Consider the following 22,957-nt stretch of genomic DNA (forward strand, 5'->3'; position numbering starts at 1 on the left):
TCTGAATAGACTAGAATAGATTTCCCATGCGTTCCAATTCTGGATAAAAACAAAACAGAGGACGCTCGGGTAGTTGGTAAATAGTAGATTGGCTCACATCTAATTGGTACAGGGTCCTTAATGTTGTGGATGTTCGTTTTACCCCCAACCACCACCGTGTTAACAAACAGTATGCTGTCCGCTACCAAGGACAAACTGATGCAGCCGGCAGTGAAATCACTTGGAAGAGAGCCATGGAAAACATCAAAGATTTCCTGAATCCAAATGAGCTATTTAATCCCTTTAGTCTGATGCGGTGTGGCATTCAGGTCGGATTACTTTAACATGGCAAACATTTCGCTTGCTTTCTTCCAATTGAGTCATGGAAATTAGGGCATAGGTGTGTGTGTGTGTGTGTCCAAGCACAGATATGTTGACAAATGAAGAACAGTACTGAAGCACAAACAAAGAACTCAACCCAGTGGTCCAATAAAAGCAATGTATAAAACCCTGGCAATGCACATGGGTTTGCATTTGGTATTAGAATATAGAGCTCACCACTCCACCAACGCAACAGAAACTTACCTGATATTGCCATACAAGTCACATTAAGCCTGAGTGCTGGCGGTGTGGGTATCCCACTAATCACCGAGCAAACTCACAGAAATGCTACAGTTTAGTGGTCAAGACTTTTCAATTAGCTGTAATCAGCAAACGATGTGGGTGAGGCACTCAAAATAAACTGCAATGAGAGCAGCTCAGTGCATGACATATGCACTAAACAGCCTCAAAACAACGCACAATAATGGGCCAGAGTCTTGTTTTACTACACGGGACCATATTAAAGTAGGACGCAAGTAGGCTCTGAGCGCTGATTGCGGCATCAGTGTTGGAAATATATTCTTGACGACCAAGAACGCTGACATTTCAGATGACTTGACACGGTAGCCTAAGAAGTGTTCTAATGGGACAGGCGCCCTCTCGAAGTCGCACAGCCGGTGCAGAGATAACATTTTTATGTTACTTATGTGCATTAAAATAGCTAATAACAGGATATGAGAGGTGCAATCCAATGATAAGAGCTTGTCAAAGGAGTAGGCAGAAGAATGACGCTTAAGCGGCAACATACATGACAAAGCCGCGACGATACAACACTTGCATCCACTCACATCTCTTCCACGAGTCCAGTAGGAGCCTCATTTGTGTGCGCCATCACACTGCTGTCCGACTGGTGTAGAATATGATAACCAGAAATAGGATGCGGCAAAGAAGTCGCGCACTGGTGCCTCTGGAAGCTCAACCCTGGCAATTGACCAGGGAGGGCCCGGTCATGCGTCTCTCACCGCACCCACGCCGCAAAACTGATTGATAATGATTAGATGTCGAGAAGCACATTTACATGAGCGTGAAAATTGGCCAATAATAATAAACACTATTCATGTACGTTGACGTGTGCATGGTGTTATGGGGAGTGACAAATATTCTTTAAAGACTGATGGAACCTGGAGTCCGCAGGTATCATGATGGAAAGTTCCTTGTGGAGCAAACGGTAACCTCAGCTGGTCATCATACTTCCACCATGCATGGCTGTTGAACTCTTTGGATTGCAAAAATCGTTAGCCTATCGGGAGCTGGGCCTCCTCTCTGCCTTTGCAGAAACAACACAGATCAATCGGTGGATGAAGCAATTACCTGGGCTTACGTACTCAACTTAGAACACATTGCCACCAACCCTTTGAAGGCAATTAACTCTCTCTCGCCCACTAAATCCACAGCGTTCAGAGGCCAATGTCCACATGCGTGTTGCAGTCTCACTGCTCAACCATTGGGGGAAAAACAAAAACAAAAGGGATGGTCTTACCATGGCCCCCACGTGTCAAAAAGGGCATCCGGTTGATGGCAATGGGCACAGTGCCGTGCTTGTTGTGGAAGTGGTGGACGTGGTGGGTGGTGCTGAGGGAGGACGAGACTCTGGCGGCCACGGCCGGGCACGGGAACACCAGCAGGGCCAGCGAGAGCACCACCCTGAGCAGGAAGGCCGGACTGGCCCAGACTGCGGGCGAAGCCGCCCCGGGCCTGGGCATCAGCGAGAGCCCTCCGTCCACCTCCATTTCCACCTCCTGCTCCACGAGGGCGGGGCCTGAGAGGAAAAGGAGGCCCCTCCCTCGTATACGACACAAACAAGGAAAGAACATCTCAAAGGAATCCGGAGCCCACCATCTCCTGCTCTTAAGCCCGGGGAGGGAGGGAAATTCAAAAAAAAAAAAAAAAAAAAAGGGGGGGGGGGGGGGGGGGGGGGATTAGTAAAAGCCACAAAATTAAAAGAACCTTGTCTCAAAAATCCTTCTTGAAGCTTCACATCCCCAGACAGTCTTGTATTGATATCCGAAAATGTTGAATCCCACAAATATCCTCTCTAATTTAAATGAAATCCATTTTTCTCATAAGCAAGACTCCAGTTCATATCCTTCTCGAATATGTTGTCTACATTGAGTTCATTGTTTGACGCCGTCGAGTCAAGCCTACATAATGAGGAGAAACACTCCTGCCATCCCTTCGGAACTTTTGTCTGCGGATGAATGAATGTATCGCTGGATGATGGCAGAATACACTCGACGGCTGCGACGGCAAAGCGGAAGGACGTCGAGAAGAGAACAAATCCAGATGTCGGCCTGAGATTCCCAGAATAAGGTCAGAAACTGTCTGAGGTTTGGTGAGGCAACCAAAAAAAGAGGTCGGGTCCCTCCGAGTGCTGTCAAGAAATCAATCAATATTAGTAACGGAACGCTCAGCAACACCAAGAAAAGAACGCCATTAAACCGTCACCGGAGAAGTTGCAAACAACATCAGTCGGCCAATCCTGAGTGTTGGGACCGAGCTCTGTCCTTCCGCTTGCTGAGGGAATCATTCGTGTGCTTCTGCTCCTGGTTTTCCCTTCCTGCAGCTTGAGCTCTCCAGAAGAGTGGAGGCTGGTGTTTGTCTCGCTGGAGCTCCGTTAGACTGCCGCAACTGCTGCATTTGCTGTGAAATTCATGCTAATCGAATCAAAGGCTGCAGCGGCGAGAGCGTCCTTCCTTCCTTCCTTCCTTGCTTTTCCTGCCTGCACACTTCTCCTTTTTTCCTTTCCCCCCTCTCCTCCGGTCAGCTCAGTCCCCCACTCGACGGCCGTGTTGCAGGCGGCTCCTCCGCAATGAGCGGGGCAAGAAACCCAGCGAAAGGTAGAAGGGGGCGGGGTGGGGTGCGGGAGGGGGCGGATCCGCGAGGTGAACACACTCTCAGCCTTTCAAAACACAAGTGATGATTGTCAGGCAGAGCGGTGTGTGTGCGTGCGTGCATCTCGAGTGGTTTGAGAAGGAGAGGGAGGGCGGAAAGAGAGAGGGAGGAGATCGAGTGAAAAGAATTGGAAACGTAACAAGAAGATGGGAGGCACCCTTTCATTAACACACACACAAAAGGCAAAACATTAGGTACGCCTGCAGAGCCACGAGAAGTGCTGAATCAGACACCGAAGTTTAACACGAGGTTGTTGCGCTATTGTTCATGTGCATCATACTAAGAACCACTCCGAATATTTTGGTATTTTGTCTCATGCTAAATGAAATGTATATACGTACGTGTGGAAATGTGTTTTATCTACAGAATAGATGCAATGAGATGTTCTCAATCGGTGTCATTCCCAAACAGTGCGGACACACAAATGTGTGCTACAATCGTGCGTACGAACATTTGACGCACTTTGTTATTCATCAAAATGTTTTTACTCTGCAAAGAAATCCTCTTCAGACCATGTGTACGCACGAATAACGAAGGATAAGATTTGGAAAAAAAACCTTAAATACACACCTTTTACCACAGATGCACAATGTATTGGGACTAGTTAAATGAATGAAAACTGCAGCGATAATAACTGGAAGCGGGAATTTGCTCATGCATTGGCCAAATGTCCGAAAGAACTGTGAAATGGACACTTCTCCGCCGTTCATAATCTTCAATTTGCTATGTGAGCCCGTGGTACGGACCTGAGGTGACTCTGTTGTGATTGAGGCCCAGGTATCCTTCTTTTGTTTGCCAACAACATTTGGGTCTATGCAGATTGCAGATCGCGGGCACGAGCTCATCAATTAGAATGAATTCTTCTTCAATAACATACGCGAGGCGGTGAGGGTCAAAATATTACACAAACACTGTTAGCCAGATAATTACTCGTCTTTCCACTCTCTGCAGCGTATCTGGAGTGATCATGCGTTCTGCTTCAGTGGTACAACCCCAATTCCAATCAGGTTGGGACGTTGTGTTAAACAGAAATAAAAACAGAATACAATGATTAGCAAATCATGTTCAACCTGTATTTCATTGAATACACGACAAAGACAAGATATTTCATGTTCAAACTGACAAACTTGATTGTTTTTAGCAAATAATCACGAACGTAGAATTTCATGGCTGCAACACGGTCCAAAAAAGCTGGCGCAGGTGGCAAACAAGACTGCGAAAGTTGAGGAATGGTGCACAGGCTCATTGGGAACAGGTGGGTGCCATGATTGGCTATAAAAGGAGCTTCCCTGAATTGCTCAGTCATTCACAAGCAAAGATGGGGCGAGGTTCACCTCTTTGGGAACAAGTGCGTGGGAAAATAGTCCAACAGTTTAAGGACAATGTTCCTCAACGTAACATTGCAAGGAATTTAGGGATTCCATCATCTACGGGCCATAATACCATCCAAAGGGGTCTGGAGAAGAGTCTGGAGAAATCACTGCATTTAAGCGGCAAGGCCGAAAACCAACATTAATTCTGAACACAGCCACATCCTAAACCATAACAACGTGGCCTTTGAACAGGGGTGTGTAGACTTTTTAACTGTATATAATTTTATGCATGAGACATTGATTAATAGTTTGAGTGATGAGCGAAATCTTCCAGTTTGCATGTATTGTTCGACCGCTTGTCTGTTTTGACTATGTCACAGTACGCAGCACGAGAAGTACATCATGTTGGAGAATGTTTTCGTGTATGTGCAAAAACACATGCAACCCCGTGCTGCGACACCAAAACAGAGAAACAATGATTTAAAAGTCAGCGGGAAGGAGGGGTGCAAAGAGGAAGATTTATGTGGCATAGTGTCAATGTTGAAATGATTAGATGTGGGATTAGAAGAAAAGCTAAAAAGTGTGAGTGAGCAGTGGTGTGTGCGCGTGTATCGGTTGCGGGAGAGGGGGACGTGCAGTCGAGCAGAGCAGAGATGGAGTGAGATTGCATATCGGATGAATCACGGCTGATAGAGATCTAAGCTGAGACTCGAGGAGGAAGAGCAACAGAGAGAAAAATTGCCCTAAAACAGAAAAAAAGACATCATACGTCATCTGCAACGATGAAGGGAAGAGAATCCAGAAAACGAATGATCACGCAGGCACACAAGTACACGCGCACCGACAGAAAGCAGATGAAACATCTCAGGGGAGATTGGGACGCTTGCTGCTGTCAGGGAGAGCATGAAGTGACACCCAAGGGTGATGGCGCCGCATGCTCATTTTGCACCAACACTGAACTGCTGAACCCAGACAAGGGATTATATTATCTTAAAAAAGAAAAAATACACACACAAATATATCCTCCAATAAATATTTCACGTTGAAAAAGGCTGCACCATTCTGGAAGAAGAGCGCATGCTGTGAAAGTCCAAATGTACAAACACACAAAAAGAGAACGTGAACGCGGCCTCGAGCAACGCCATCGAGTTTAATTATCAACGCTGGCAGAATTTCCAACGGATATTAAAGCGCCCTCAAGTCGACGACATAAACTTCCCATTGACCAGCCATAATGCGGATCAGCGTGGAGTTTTAAAACATTTTCTACCAGCTAAATGTGGGTGCTTTTACATTGATTGTTACCAAAGTGCTGAAGGCAAATCAATTTGATGCAAAGTAATTGACAATTCGTATATCTTTATCTTACATAAAAGTGCTTCATAAAACCTCTGCCGTATTGCTTTTCATAAAACAGCCCTGCCATTATTTTAGTATAAAAAAGAGCCTCACATTATTCCGCAAATACATGTGCTTTTGTTTTATTATGAGCCTGTCACTGACACTCTAGATGTTTCATTCGGGAGACCGAGCGGACTGGGACCTCATTATTGGAGAGCTAAGCACCTGCTGCCGCAAAGAAAACACACACACACACACACACACAAGTGCAGTATGAGGCAATGCTTTCAGAGGCGTGATGCAACAGGTATCACCCAAAGCCCAGAGGTTAGGTCCCGTGACAATGCAGGGACCCTTCAAAGTCCACCAGGATAAAAGGAGGTCATGTGAAAGCAGGAAGTGGGACGGACATGCGATCCAAAACTTCACGTCATCACTGTAATCCTTTTGGCCTTAGGAAGAAACTTCATACACTTGACAAGATTTATTTCTTCTAATGCAGCATGTTGCTCAGTTACTGGACTGGTCATTCAAATCTAGTTGTAATGCACTAAAGCCACACCGAGCTATCGAAGAGGAGTGAATGAGTGCATTTGGAGGAGAGCCACCAACAGATATTACAGCTACTCCAATGGGAAGCTGTGCATGAATTAATATGTACTCTCCGAGTCGAGTTCAAGAGTAACAGAACAACCAAATAATTTAACATGATCAAATAGAAGCCAAACGCTTAATGCCACTGACGAATATATTCGTCAAGTGTGTTTTTAAATGGGTAGGGACGAAAGAGGGTCTCACCCAGCGGGTTGTAAACCACTGTAATGACTAATAGATCCCTGAAGATGGCGGCGTCGCATTGCTTTGGATTTCAGATCGGCACAGCTTTTGAGGAGAAGAAAAAGACTGGGGGAAATCTCGGCTCGTCGCATTGATCATGAGGGAGAGAAATGTCAAAATGGAAGTCAGACAATTTTGGGCAGTTCACCCTCGAACAGCGTATGTGTCGCGGTAGTTAGTAGATGGCGTGTGCCGCAATTGTGTGAAAAGATGAATGCGAATTTTATAAAGTCACTGACATTCAACTCGAGCCATGCGGTGAGTCGATGTTGCTCATGGTGCATTTTTTTTTTTTTTTTTTTTTAGTTGTGTAGCTGTTAATGAACTTTTTTTGCCATCAGAATCTTTTTCGAAATCTTGTTTTTTTTGTCGTATAGTTTGAGGTGTCACAAAAGCAGACAAATAGCATCAAAGTGACGGTTCTGCTTGTTCCTTTTCACAAAAATCTCATTGTCTCTGCTTCAGGAACCAGTGTTTTTTGTGTGTGTGTGAAACCAGACCAGTGCTGATTACTAAAGAAAAGGAAAAAGCCCCCCAACACTTTTTTTTGGGTGAAAGAGTAAGTCGGTTTGGTACTTCCGGTGCTTATATTGTTGCAGAACACAATATTGAGAGATCAGTCACGATGCTCTAAAACGGCTCGCAATATGGGGAACGGCAGCCATAGAATGGGTTACTGTGGAAAAAGCAGGACAACTGCGCCTGGTAATTGTATGGGGGATACAGGTTTTGAGGATCAGAAGTCTCATGATTGGTTCATTCAGAGAAAGAGTGAATGGGGTGGCTGGAGTAGGGCGTATCGAGGGAGAACAAAGAATCAATCACTCCCACCTCTCATCGCCATGCAGACCATTCCTCTAGAATGCCATTAACAGTCTTGCTGAGAATGGCGTTGCCAATCTTGTGTGGCCTGTGCCTCCCTAATTGTCTTTTTAGTAATTACATCAACCTGATACATGTCTGAGCGCAGGTTAGAATTGTTGAATTTTTAAATAGGACAAGCAGGTGGGTGGGTGATTAAGATGCCTCATCGGCTCTTTTGCTCAGCCACGCTTGACGTAATGTGCTCAAGAAGCAATGAAGTGGTTCAGCCAGCAGGTATAAGTGGCACGCATTCCATTTTGTGACGTGGCCCACGGTCAAAAGTAGGAGAGCGGCCCTTTCTCCGTCACATTCTTCCCGCCCCTCCGGCCCATCCATCCATCTCTGCGGCAGAGACTCGTCGCTCCCCGCAGCCGTGGACAGCTACGGACAGATGTAGACAGCTCGCCCCACCGACATCTATTAAATCTACGACTTACACCCTGGAGCTGACCACTGACAAATGTAAGGAATTCCAAATGAGGCCCGGGAGTTCCCCAGTTGGCCTCGGAAGAAAAAAGTCCCGATGAAATTCCTTCTTCCCGGTTCTTTTCATCTTTGGTCGCTGAGCTTGTTTCCAAATAAGAATCCCGATACACTAAACTTTTCTTTTGAGAATTTGATACAACGAAATTGGAAATACAAGTTTACGAGGCCACGGTCGAGCGGAAGACACAGCGCACCGGACTCTCTTCCTTCTCTCGTGGGATCCGGAAGCCGAGCGAGTCCTCATTTCAGATAAAAGTCAGTCCCCTCAGCGACTCCTTATCAAACCGGTTCTTGCCTGTTCTCAGCCTGAATGTGACCAGTATGCCAGTAGTGCATGTGTGGTCAGTTTTAACAAACACAAGCTAGTGTGTGTGTGTCCTAGTGTCCTTTAAGCAGCAGGATGGAAATATAGAAAGAACATTTCATCTTGGCATCACGCACAAAGAAAGTCTGGGACCTGAGACCATTTTCTTTGGCTTTGCCAAGATAAATGCTCACAGGTGGGAGGGGAACTGCTTCAGCCATCCCATAATAATACTGGTTTCCCAGCAATCTCCTGCAAACAGGAAGACATTTTGACATGGATTGCAGGATTATAAATATATATATGTATATATATATATATATATATATATATATATATATATATTTTTTTTTAGAGAGTAAAAGCCCAAAAATTGTGCTGAGGATAACTGGAGACAGAATGTTCGGAGGGGGATGGCATCTTTGTGGAATAAAAGGAAGAAGTCATCCTATTTCTTGCCCCCTCCCAAAAAATCTCATTCAATATGAGAGAAAAAAAGAAAAACTAGACCCTGTGTAATTAGCTATTTTTAAGACAATCTATCGCGGTGTCCTTGCAGATAAGCAGCACGGCAGCCATCCTGAATGCTGAAATGAGAAATTTGCTGGTAGGCGATTGGGAAGAAAATTGCCTTCAATCATTTAACACACGTGGCTTGATATGCCGGCGCCACGGTAGCTGACCGGTCGGCACATCTGCCTCGCAGTTCTGCGGACCTGGGTTCAAATCCGGCCTCAGCTGTGTGGAGTTTGCATGTTCTCCCCGTGCCTGCGTGGGTTATCCCCGGGTACTCCGGTTTCCTCCCACGTGCCAACAACATGCACGGTAGGTTAATTGACGACTCCAAATTGCCTGCAGGTGTGAATGTGAGTGCGAATGATTGCCTGTTTCTATGCGCCCTGCGATTGCCTGGCAACCAGTTCAGGATGTACCCCGCCTCTCGCCCGAAGATAGCCGGGATAGGCTCCAGTGAGGATAAGCGGAAAGGGAAATGGATGGATGCATGGATGGATGGCCTTGATATGCAGTAAAATTAGTTTTTGACTCCTTTGCCGATTTGACACAAAAATATGTATGAAATATCATTTTGGACAGCTAAACCAGTCTGCATTTGTAAATCAATATGGGCATCTCCTCTCCTCCCCTCTGCCAAGATGTCCCACTTCACCGTTGATATATATATATATTTACATATATATATCTATATATAGATACAATTGTAATCCTCACGACGAGCACAAACAGCGTCTTTTAACCTCTAGACTTTATCATTCCCTACCTGTGAGAGGCAATTCCGTCATAATCCCTCTTTCGAATGTCTGTGGCGTCTTCTTGTCATTTCCTATCTATAGGAGAAAACGCTTTTAAAAAACAAAACAATTTGTGCTGATTTTGTGCCAGAGGAAAATATTTCCTCCAAGTTCTTCCCTTATGCCCTCCTGCACTTTTATGCGCGCGTGTGTGTGTGTGTGTGTGTGTGTGTGGCTGAAATGGTGGAATGGAACCAGGCTTTTGGAGTAAATGGACACAGTGACAGGTGTCTCCTCAATGTGTCAGCACTCATTACACACGAGTCTGCGCACACACAAGACGGTCCTGCTGCTCCGACACGGGCCAGGCAATACAGTCAAGTCAACCCAAATGCACAGGCGGACTGTGCGGTCGTCTATGTCAATTCTGATGACATTGTTGCATGTTTGTGTCGATTGCAATGGGACATTTTTGCTTGCATTTTTTTGTCCTGCTGCCTCGACTTAAAAGAAGAAATCTACGGTATCGCTTATGTCTGTGAGGGCTTTTTCTATTTGCTTTGTGGAAACCTCTGCGCTATTTGATAGCTTGCACCCGGATGCAGTCAGTCGAGTCTTTTCACCGCAGGTATTAAGGCTCACTGTGAGTTCTTTCCGTAGGATAATTCTTTTTTTCCCCCTCCCCTTTAAAAAGGGGAACCCTCCACTGGGGATGCACTCCACTGGTAATTTTACATCCGAATATGTACAATGTACCAATTAATTTAGTACATAGACATGATACATAGGGGCAATTAACGAGTCAACATATGCGCTACAGTTTTTCGACAAAAACACTTTTCTGTGTCGCACAGCAAGTAAGTAGTACAGTGTGCACGGAAAGTATTCAGACCCCCTTAAATGTTTTACTCTTTGTTATATTGCAGCAATTTGCTAAAATCATTTAAGTTCTTTTCTTTTCTAAGAGCAGAAAAAGGCAGAAACACAGAATCTACTTTTTGTTTGGCGAGGTTTGGCGCTTATATTGTCACAGAACACAATATTGGATCTGAGTGCGATTGTTTGACTCAGTTGTGCATTTGCATAAAACACGGCACGGCGGAACGTGAGACGCTGAGAAAACACTTTCACAACGACACCCTCCACTTGTCTCCCCCTTCCGTCCGTCATATCCCCTCACATGTGCTGTGCATGACACGACATCACTTACTGATGAGGCATGCTGGACAAGCAAACACGTCACATGTATGCGCTCAATAATTCCGATGCACTAAGAGGGCTGCGTGAGCATTTTGGACGTGCGAAGACATCTATCTTGGCTCCCAGATACGAGGTGTTATCCGAGTAAGCGTCACGTGCCGAGCAGGTCAGGAATATAAAATTGAGTTAGAGAGTTAAGATGGGCAAGACTTAAAAAAATAAGCGTGACACTGACAAGCAGTCACATTATTTTCATGTTGTTGACATCCGAGTCAACTTTTAATTTGTTGTCTCGTCACCTAAGAGGGGACGGTCTGTTCCCGCATAGCAAATAACTTTTTGGAAATATACAGAGGCGATTTATCAGGCCCGTTGTGCCTCATTTGGTTATTTTCATTGTCTCGGCTGCCAAAATACTAGTTACCATGTTTAAATTATTCAATGTGTGATACCTAGCTACAAATGGTAGTCTTACTCGCCTCCCTTCTCAGTGTGACCTTTTTTTTTTTTTTTTTTTTTTTTTTAACTGCATCTGTCTCTCTTAAAAGCAGCAGACAACTTTGTTTTGTTTTGCTGCCAATTAAGTAGTCACGTTGACAAAATCTTTGGATAGGCTGCGATTCATGTGCCGACACCCTCAAACTGCCTTGAGGTAAGAGATGAAATTGAACTGACATCAATGGAAATGACATTAATCTGTTTCAGCCTTCACAAAAAACAAAAATTGTTGTAATGTGTATTTGAAAGCAGAAAAATATTGTACTTTACAAAAACATACAGTGACGACATAATTGAATGGAATTAAACAGAATTACATTTTTTGTCACACTGCATCAATTGAATGACGCTCCTTCTGGTGTGCCTTCCTTGGCCACCTGGGGGCAGTATAAAACAAAGATGGATAGACGGTTTATTGACGTGATGTGAATCCCACTTGAGTTCTTGGGAGTCCTGACTGGATGCAGCAGTCAATAAATAATATTGTAGTGGGGCATGTCCTGTGTAGAACTTAAGTGGGACTCCTAATAACGCTTGACTGAACCGTCTCAACACCTCTCTCAGGTCTTCAGCACGGCACTAATATTAGTCATTCTATGTAGAGGATAAAGACTATATGACCGTGATTATTGGTATATAATATATATTATATAACATATGTGATTATTCATATATATATATATATATATAATAGGTCAAAACAATAAATGAAAATCCACATTATTTTTCTTTCATTAGTGGCTTCCAAACAACAGTTGACCACCGCATGTGAAAAAGGCAAATATGGACGTCAAGTTGAAGCCTGGCAAAGCGTTATTAATGTGATGAACAATTAGCAGTACGACGCAAGCAGGTGAAAGTGCACTTTTATCTCTCCATCCCGGCACACCTTCCCATTCGCCCTCCACTCCCCGTCGGCAGCCAATCATCTCGCTGAGTTTCCCTCCAAGGGCCCGCCACCTCCCACGAGTCGCCAGATGGCGTTTGCGTCTGTGTTTGTCTGTTACACTGCGTCCGCCTGAGCTGCAGGGCTTTTGGTGCATGGAACCATTGGCACTCGCGACAGGACATGCCGGAACATGCCAGAAATTTCACGCATACAAGCAGACGATGCCTCTTAATGTGACGTTCACGGGCTAGCAAATATGTGAGGAAAATGTAGCAAAGATTGTCATATTCCCTACGTGATTGGCCACCTGTATATAAGTGACACATTGGGACTAGCATCCACCGAAGACAAGGTGCGATTTTAATGAGGACGATGGCAAACCAAGATGAATGCTAATATTTAGCCCTGATCAAAGGCGATCCACCCTGATGGACCCAGAGTGTAATTAAAGACGCGCATGCCCTTGAGTAAAGTTCCCCGCTATTTGTCCGTCAGCAGAGTAATTATTGCTAATTTCCTATCATGTCTGACGTTACACAAGTTATTTCAAGCCGAAACTGAGAATGATTAAAGGTGGCTCGCGAGAGGCACCCAAGGAGTTTTTGCTCCGAGGTTACTTTTCACTGTCGCGTTGCATCTTGGCAATCATTGCTCACCCTAAGTACAACTTCCACCTCAGCCCCTCTTTGTCCGCTACTCTTATTTATCTCCTTGTGGAAACTATATCGGGTCATGGTTTTGATCAGAAATGGGACACTAAATCCCACATTTGCAACATGCAGTCCAGTCTTGTTCCAGTTGTCACATGGAATCCTGATGGCAGCCGAGTCGCTAGCTCCGCCCTTTCGAAACCGAAGAACTAAAAACACCGTGGTAAGGCAACAGCATATGATAGCAATACCAGCATTAATACCAACTTGAACGATGCGGTGTTTGGTAACTGAACTAACTAAAGATGCATAACAAACCAGAACTGGTGAATACATGTCACATTCTGGAGAATTCGTACTCTCGCAAAAGTGAAAAACCCTAAAAATCCCAACCCCGATAAGTGAGTACACGAAGGCAGATGCAATGTTTTTTTTTTTTTTTTTTTTACAAAAAACACTTTGCAGATGTAGGTAAACTCCGGGTGATGAAGAAGTTATGCATATTTCAAAGAAAGTTTTGACATCGCTGCCGTTTGCTTGCAAACGTGTACCTTGAAATTCCAGCTAGAAAAGCTGATCATTGCCTTCCACTTCCTTGATTCCAGTTGCATGATGCCAACTTTCGACGAGCGGATCAACAGAGCTATGCTTTCACCTCATCGGGCACACACGGAGAAATTTGACAAAGCGCATACTTTCTCAGCATGAATTATTCAGCACAGAAGGAAAATACTGTGATTCAAAGTCATAATAGGAGGTCCTGAAATGGCGCACAGTCGCGCAGTGCCTCATATATATTTCAAACCTAAGCATAGAGGCCCTCTCATGCAGAAACCGCTGATGGGAAAAGCCGATGCAATGGAAAATGATTTGGTTTTAAATACACAGATGCCCACTGCTGGAAAAGCCAAGATCCCGCTGATCTTTGGCTGTACACTTGGATGCACATCAGTCATGACGGATATTGTATGTAAAGTTAGGAGTGTGTATCAGCTCTCAGGGGGGTGAGAAATAGCACTGCTTTCTGTATCAAGAGTTTACAGAAATACAATTGCACGGTATTGGGATGGAAAAAGGCAGCCGAAAAAGACACTTCAAAAATACAGACCATGTAACGCAACACCAAACTTCCAACTGGCCTTGACTTTTAGCAGAGTGATACATCAGAGAGCAAAACCTCCTCTTTTCCACCCACACGCCGAACACTCTCAGCCTATTAAGTCAGCCCTGTTAGTGTCTTCTCTCTCATTGCGCAGGCAGACGAAATTTTCACCGAGAGGTTTGCACTGAAGACCGGGAACAAGATGTTGTCTATGTCGACACGCCTCCTTCCACTGTGCAGTTTTGCCCGCTGGCGGATAATTGCCGTGTAGATGGCGGACGCCTCCATCTCATAATGAGCGTTTGTGTGCTTCGGGTACATTTGTGTGAATGCTGAGCGGGCAAGCGCTGACAATAACAGTCGACTGCGACCAAACTGCAAAGAGCCGGGGACAAATGTTTTTTGATGTATTTTTTTTTTTTTTCAGCTTACATGGGGACTTAAGTGTCTAAATATTTTACACGATACTAAATCTTATTCACACAATACTTAAGCAAAGTAACAAGCTTATGATTGTTTTCGAAAAGGTAAAAGCAAAGTTTGCTAAGTAGTTTTTGACCCCTTCTGTCACTATCCCCTAGAGGACACAAGCTAATATGATGCCAGTGCCTACATTACAGAGAGACAATGCAGTCGTGTCGGTCGGGAGGCGGTCGTGCACAGTGGTGTTTCCATGGTTACTACGCAGGGAGCATTTTGTCTGCCAGTCTATTCAGTGCCATTCAATTGGGTTTTCCGCCGCTCTCAGCCAGAAAAGATTGATTGTGATTAACACCTATGATTGGAGATGTGCTCTGCATTGGACTTTCCAGTTACAAAAGACATGCATGCATGAGCTGCAACTTGACTTGGTCTCTCTATCGGCACACGGGTTTTCTCATTGACGGTTTGTCTATGTATTTGTCCAAAGCATTGCATGTAGCCAGCAAATAGAGGATTGATTAATGGTGAGGAGGTGAAGCCATTATCTTCATGAGCCCCCATAGGAAGGATCTGAGAGGTGGGGGTGGGAGGATGCTTCAAAAGAGAAAAGATGTTTGGGATGAATGCAGGGATCTATCACAGCAAAGCACAGAGCAAGCAAAAAAAGAAGAGGGCATTATTAAAATTCACAACATCGAAGATTGTGCTCTAAGAATCCCATCACTGTCAGAGTTCATAATCAAATGTATCAAAATCCACCAGTGTTTTGGGAAGTGTAATTCATCACTGCTTCAACAGCACTGTATCGGCAACTCAACTGTGACACACACTCATTTCAGCAACTGCCCAGAGGCCCGGACGCATGCCCGAATCAGATCAAGTCCGGTTCTGTTCTCCTGACTTCTCAAATTCCATCATTTAATGAGCGCGAAGCAAGAAACAGGAAAAAAAAAAAAAAGGGTCGTATTCTACGAACTTGCAATCTCTACTCAGGGGGCAGAGAGTTTTGCTGCTGGGTTACAAAAGGCTTAGTGTGGTACAAGCACAGCATTCAATGAACGAAATACTTTTACAACGGCCACAAGAGTGGGACAAGGAAACAGGCAACGGGAAGAAAAAAATAGGAGACACAAAGGCAAGGAGAATGCCTGTGTGAGTTCAGTAGCAATAAATAGTTGCAATTCTCGTACTTTAACTGATTCAAGTTAAAACCATGTGATTTTAAGATTTTGTTACTTACCTTCCTAATGTATCTCGCTGAGTTAGTCGTACCGTAAGTTCTATCCTATGACCCACTGGTCTTTTGCTACACTCAGAGACAAAAAAAGAAATCAGCAGGTTTTACAGCATTCTCTATTTGGGCTCCAGTACTGTGGATTGCCTTACCTGGGGAAATTTGAACAGCGACCTTTGTAGAAAGGTTGCAGTCTTGATTTGAGACTCATTTTTACAGTCTTGCATTTACGTAGTTAATACACCCGTGGTGTACAAATTGAAAATGACATCGGTGGCCTGTTAAACTGCCGCTTCTCCTCTCTCCGCCCCTGCTCCTCTCCTCCTTGGAGAGAAGGCCGGGTGATGACCATCAAAGTGAGGCCATTGCTGTAAGGATTCTGCATCGACTGACCGCGACAAGGTCTGAGGCGGACCACTTCCTCGGAGGCGTTTCTGTGGAGGATTCCGCATTGACCGACTGGGACAGATTCTGAGGAAGAACCCATTTCAATTCCAATTTCAACACTTCATTTCATGCTGTTTTACGTAACATTGTACAGCATCATACTTTGTGATGAAATTTGGCCATTTGGCATTCATGGCTGCTTGGTCACCCTGGAAGAGGGATCCCTTCAAATAGGAGCTCTTCTCAAAGTTTAGTCATTTTTTCCCTCTCAAACTCCCCCCCCTTCCCGGGCATTCACCAGGGCATGTCATTGATCGTTGTGAACTTCGAGGCTCTTTTTGTGATTCAGGGCTATACAAAGAAACTTGACTTACAAAACAAACAAAAAAACCACTGTCCATAATGTGCATCCCAAGTCAACAATTCATTTTGTAATGGCCTTTCAAACATTTGCCAACAAGTTTAGAAGACGGTCTAAAACTCTGCAAATATTAGACCTTTTAATAATGTGAGGTCTTGCTCTTTTTGCACTTGGAAACAGCCCACTGCCAAGGTTGCCGAGTAACAGGAGGGGCGCTTAGGATTGACCGACTTGCTTAACAATGCTCGCTTTGGCCTACCCTGGCTAAGAAGAAAGATATAACAGACAACCTTCCAATGACACGACTGCTGAAGCTCAGCACAGCTATTGCAAGGCAGACGTGATTTGTATTCTAAAACAAAACCAAACGCTCGTGTCATTACACTGAGGCGAGAGCGCAGCTGTCATCACTCTTGGAGGAGAGTGTTCATAGTGCTTCAGAGTGACAATTCGTCAAAGACAGACAGGTGCTGACATTGATTGAAGCGCTGTACCGTCTAAATAAATCCCATGACTTCACTATTGACAAACATATGATGGGAAGGAACACAGGCGCTGGTGCAAACAGTGACTGTCGTGTCATACTGAGACCAAAAAAAGCAAGCGTAGTAAGTATTTATTTGTTGTCGTTGTTGTCCGTTGGTGAAGAACGACGGACTAACAATCGAGGTAGAGTAAATGGAAATACAGGAAACGGCCCCACCCACGATGGGTATCTTGAGCCAATCTCACCCAACAACGGGCAGAGGAAGCCTGCACATGTTCTGCTTTCCAATCATTTAGCTCAACAATGTTTTGGAACCTAGCATAATGAGCCGATATTACTGTTTAACTTCACTTCAGGGCACATTCAGCTAAATATCACCACATCTCAAAGACACCGTTATGACAATCTTAATGGCAGCAACTGCATAATGGCTATGCAATGGCCTCCAAGGGTCACTGATGGCTGAGGCACAGGAAAACATTTTGTTCATTTCACATTCAAACAGATGTAGCTTGCCAGCTACCTGGGAGGAGACTGTCTAGCCTAAAACAAATTCAGTATTTAGCCAGCGATGGCTATGGCAGGGCGAAATCATTGGAAAACAAACAGTCATCTGGGAGGCTATTAGAGAATGGGAAGAGACATTCAGAATTTTCAAGTAAAACAACGTGCACAGCTTGAGTAATGGTTGGCATTATAGCTGTCTTATTGTTTTTGTATCTTACTGCAGTCTAGGACGTCAGTGTTGACAGTCAAGTTCATTGTGGTGTCAACAGCAAAAGGAGATGATGCCTCACAGATTGTTAAAAACCAAAGGCTGTGCTCCTGGAGCTGGAGGCTCTTCTGGGCTTAAGGCAGAGATTTCTGATGTTGACATCCAACTCCATTTATGCCCTCAGTCACGTAGAAGTAAGTGGAGAAGGTTTCCACGATAACGGCATACATATCCAAATGGCAAGCTCTCAGGCAGACACGGAGGGCCTTTGAACAACTATGTGTGCTGTATATTGTCTTTTGCCCGATTGATTTTTGCGTGGACGTAGGCAGCCAGAGGTAGCTCAGACTATGACGAATCAAAAAAGAAATATGAAAAGAATGAAGTAATTTTAATAATACATTTTGGGCGCTTCTATTAATTAACGTCCCCATCCATTTGTTTTCTGCGGATTCCGTGACTTTTGTGACTAGAAAGTCAAAAACACAAAAGGAAGAATGGGCCAATTGACTGTTACTTCAGCACCCAACCTAAATTGAAAGGAATAATCAAGGACGGGGCCCAGGCAAGTCCAAGTCAGTCGAGCTGGAGCCTTGCATATGACTAATGGAGTCATTACTGGAAGCTGTGGGGAAGGGAGATTGAGTTGGGCTTCTATGAGTGAGCATGGGTTCCTCATTTCTATCTCAGCATATCAGTGACAGGAGAACAAGGCTAAGGCTGGAACCTGTGAGCCTGTTGGTCTGTGACAGGCCACTGAATACTTAATGGACTTCTTTATACTTGCGCGGGCGGCGACCGCGCTGACGTCACTGCGGCTATCCCGCATGCAGTTTGCCTTTATACTCGAGCGCGACCCAAGCGCGCAGTTTTGAAAATGTCCTGCATTTCACCTCCGAGTCGGGGGTGTCGCAAGGCTGCTGTTTCCTCTGCATTTTTGGGCCATTTCCGATAGCCGTTTTTCCTTTCCTTTCCGTAACAAGGAACAAAGCAACAACAATGGTGGTACAGTGTCTGCTGGACCAAGATGGCACGTTTAATTATGCTGCAAAATCGATCGAGAAGGCGGCGGTGCCGTAGATGCTATGTAGAACCGAGGGGCACGCTGAGTACGTCATCACAGCATGTGACTAAAACGGACCGATCGCGAGAGATGATGTCCGCAGGATTCTACGCGCAGCAACAATTTTTGCCGTGTGCGCGTCAAGTGACGCTGAGGGGCCGCGCGGGCCAATGCGTCGGTCACGTGATGCGATGCGGGCGTTGTCGGCTCTAACGAGGCCTTTAGGCAAGGCTTTTATGGTGGCTCGAGGGTCCTTTGGAGTCGGTAAAATTCGAACATGGAAACTTTTCACCACGCGGCTAAGCTCGAGGCAGTTGAGATGGCCTGAGCTGAGTTTGTTTCACTGCAAGACTGATTTCTCAAGAACCGTCGCATCAGCCAGGTGTGAACAGATACCCAGAAACTTGGCTCGGCCCGCCAGCATTTGTCAAGCTGGGATCCTTTCCCCATATCAAATCCACCACCTCGGTCCACGGCCGAAGCAGCAATAAGGACCGGAGCGCGCTGGGGTGACGAAGAAGCGAAAACGAGTGGGAACAACACATTGCCATGCTCGAAATGTATTGATCCACGAGTGAAGGTGTGAAGGGAGGTCAAAAACTCCTTGAAAGTCAAGATTAAAGCAGCACACCACAATCTGCTCGAGCATTTTAAAACCACGGTCACTTTTAGTGGCCCGTCTTCACATCATGGTGACAGATAGGACAGAAGACTGTAGAAATAGGTGAACTCCCCCTTTTTTTCCATAAAACAACAAAGTGAAACATCAAAGAGGCGTTGACAACCAAGACAAGGTTCTCCCGTAAACATGCGTATCAGAATCATGTGAATGCCTGAAACAAGACGCAGTCAGTGCAATGGCTGCGTGATGCCACATACTGGCCGCTCCATTTGTGTTGGGTGTACAAAAAGAGTCGATAGTAAAGGTTGGGCTGGTGGAGGCCATTGATCCGAAGCAGAGGAGAGGAAATGAGAGAAGGGAGCGAGAGAGCTTTGTAACCAGAAGTAGTAAGCCTCTCATTAACATATTTATGTAAATACACAAGTTACATTGTCGGATTTAAAAAAAAAAAAAAATGAGCATTGACAACTTAATGTGGGTGGCTCTTAAGAGTCTCATTTGTTGCTTAGAACTGTGATGTGGCATTCTGAAGTTACCTCGAAATGAAGGTTGGTGCTGATGAAATTTCATTTTAGTGGAACTGCATGTCCTCATGCGCACATATTTGACTGAATGTGGAAAATTCAACTAATTTACTAGCTAATCAGAAGCCTGGAAGTATTTTTCGCAAAAGGCCCAACAACATTCACAATGGTAAATTGCGCAAAAAAATGGCAACCGTGAATATGCGAGCCAAACGGCAAACCATTTAGTTGCACACTGCATCCCCAAATGTTATTAGTATTCTGTGTGAGGAACAGAAGAATCCTGAATGCAGCAGGGACTGTGGAATGTCTTTCTTCAACTGCACACAAATTGTTTAGTGCCCTCTCGTTCATCGTGTCTCCCTCTCTCACGCTTGTCTTGTTTACTCTCTGACAGCCTAATTGGCATGCAATCAATGCCTTCTTACCTGCACCTCCACAACACACAAAGCCCTGCTGGGAAAAAAAACGGGATGAGCATGGATCCGCCTTCGGGCGCCAAGTACAGATTCTACGTCATCAGCCTGCAATACCTGATAATTAGCTCCTGTCAATTAGGAATGCTGTTTTTCCATGTGCTGCGTTGGAATCATATGGAAAGGGAACATGTTCTTTGTGCATAGGATGTATTCTGCAGACATTTTTGGAGATTTTGATTTTTTTTTCATTTTATTCTTTACAAGCACCAAACACGAGTTCCCAGAATGTCTCCGGAGTGTCTTAAAAATCAAAGAAACAAACCTGATGACATGGACTTGTCAAAATAAGATCAAAGCGGGGATGTAGTTTCTGTGCTTTACTTGTAAACTCAATCCAAAAGCTCCAGCAAAATGTTTGCAGCTTCACCTTAACGCACATGACGTGTTTGACAGAACCCGGTCTATGTGGCTGATGTATGACATCCAGTATGTCACCAGTGATTGTGAAGTAATTTCACATTTCTAACCATATCAAAAAGCAAGGAGGGCGTTAGCGTGTGGCTTCTCACGATAACAAAGATGACGGTTTGTACTCGTTTGAGCACTTACAATTCCCTTTTCTTCGAATTGGATCCAATCAAATCGTCGCGGCCTCGCGCCAAAGACGCACATCGCTAACCGTCCTCGACACGAACCCATCGCGGTGTCGCGCCGTGAGTGACGGATCGGATAAGTAATGGGCGATTAGTATGGCCCGCTCTGCTGTTGCCGGGGCGGATTGCTAGAAGGTTGCTGACGGACGTGTGAGAAGGGAGGTGGCTCCGTCAAGGGATCGACTGTCAATAGTTGGTCTGACTGTTATTGACTCATTACATGCGACTCTTTGAATGCTAAAAGGGCAGGAAGGGGTGAGTAGGATTTTCTTTGATCCCGGGCTACGTCTCCAGGAAGGGAGGGAAATCAACTTATCATGCAGAAGGAAGAAAACATGCGCTTTGTACCTATAACGTGAACTAAGGTGTCAAGGCCAACCTCTGATAAAGTCATGGGTTCATGAGGCAATTTGTCCCAAAACTTGACACAGTGGACGCACTGCAGGACTGTTTTGATGTCACCTACTGCTTTTAGGAATTTAAAGAAGTATATTTTTCTTTGAAAATGTTTGATCTATTACCATGAATATGATTTGAGTTATTATTATTATTATTATTATTATTAGTAGTAGTAGTAGTAGTAGAGGTTGTTTTATTATTCTTATTAGATTGTGTTATATGTTCAATCTTTATCATTATTTTTAAGTGCTCAATAAATTAATGGAGTTGAGTTGAGTAAATATGTGGTATGCAGCATTAAGCATAATTGGATTGCAGAGGCAGTAAAATGGAAAAATGCTCGGCTGTTGACATATTAAAATGAGTGTGACGAGCTTTAGTAATTACCCTCCTCTGCTGTAGTTTTGTCAGCAGGCTTTTGTTGCCCCTCACTCATTATTGTTTTTCTAATTTAATGGCACCGAGTTATTTCACATTTGTATCCATATCAAAAAGCAATTACAGTGTGATTATAAGCTGCTGAAAAATGTTGGTCATCAATCACGGCCTGAGGAAAAAGGCACAAAAAGAGGTATGGCGACTTTTCCCCAATGTGCCGCTGCGCTATTTGTGCGCAGCTGAACATTTCATTAGGTTAACAAGTGATTGGCTGCAACAGCAAAAAAGAGCGAGAATCCAATTCTTTACCTAATTTACCAACTTGAAAGGCATCACGCTGCCACGCTCGTAGATCTTTGCATGCTGCCCTGCTTCCCACTTTGGAGAAGACGGCACAGAGCGGCGCCCGAGGTGTCATTTTCATTTCCGATCGACTTTCTTCCCACGCAGTCGAGATGAACGTGTGTCCACGCAGGCAACATCTCAACATTTAATTCCAGTGCATTTGAAGGACGGATGGCTTCCCCCTTAGACAGCTGCATAACATGGTGGAAGATGATTTTGGCCATAATTACACTCGACATTACAAACAACACATGCCTATGAACCCGCTTGTGGTTCTGAATGGACAAAAAAACCAAGCAGCTTGCATTTTCAACACGCAACGCTTGACTTTGAAGCAGCGATGACCGAGGGCTATTTTCCATCGATCTCGGAGGCAGGACACCGTGACGACCGCATCGAGCCTGCCTCGTCTGGCATTTTCTCGGGTTAGGGCATGCATTAACAGTCTATTTCCCCCTTTTTTCCCTTGCTCTGCTACGCTTCCATCTCCTCTGTCTAGCACATTATTGTACAGACCATCACGAGGAGGGAGACGGGGGGGGGGGCTTAATGTCCCGGTGTCCTTCCGTCGGCTTTGTCTGGAAGAAGTGACACTCCCGAAATGCCTCTTTTAAGATTCCAAACACGAAACAGACGGCATGTAAGGAAGGGGGCGCAGGGAGCAGGCAGCCTGGGATTCGGCGCTACGATGTCAGTGGCAGAGGAAAAAGTGACAGATCCCTAAACACGAGGGCGGAGATGCTCATGCACCGCCCGTGGTCCTGCAGGTGCAAATTTAAGGACGTCTGGCTGAAACGGTGCAGCTCGGCTGGGCGCTTCACGGGGGGTGGCGAGGGCAGCCGTGCGTTGTAACACGCCGTCTCTTGGCCGTCTTTTTCCACAGGCGTGCGCGCGCATCTCTCAGCGCCAATCTTCCTCTTCCTCACTTTTGTTTGGTCTGAACACTACGACAAAGAGTGAT

At 45.0% G+C, this 22,957-nt stretch overlaps 1 protein-coding gene across 18 annotated transcripts in view; it reads right to left on the reverse strand.

Annotated features, from left to right (window-relative positions):
- The window catches only part of LOC133397963 (neurexin-2-like), a 249,840-nt gene that overhangs the window by 73,384 nt on the left and 153,499 nt on the right, over positions 1-22,957 (reverse strand). Inside the window, exon 1 of one of the 18 annotated variants that reach the window (XM_061669464.1) lies at positions 1,841-2,233. The exons of 16 other annotated variants lie outside the window; for them this stretch is intronic. In XM_061669464.1, the coding sequence (XP_061525448.1) occupies positions 1,841-2,174 (334 nt within the window). In that variant the 5' untranslated portion in view covers positions 2,175-2,233. Of the gene's footprint in view, positions 1-1,840; positions 2,234-22,957 lie in introns of those variants that run through there. One more of the 18 variants, XM_061669463.1, reaches the window with a different exon arrangement.

This window comes from Phycodurus eques, chromosome 23, assembly GCF_024500275.1.
Source record: "Phycodurus eques isolate BA_2022a chromosome 23, UOR_Pequ_1.1, whole genome shotgun sequence".
Classification (NCBI taxonomy): Eukaryota; Metazoa; Chordata; class Actinopteri; order Syngnathiformes; family Syngnathidae; genus Phycodurus; species Phycodurus eques.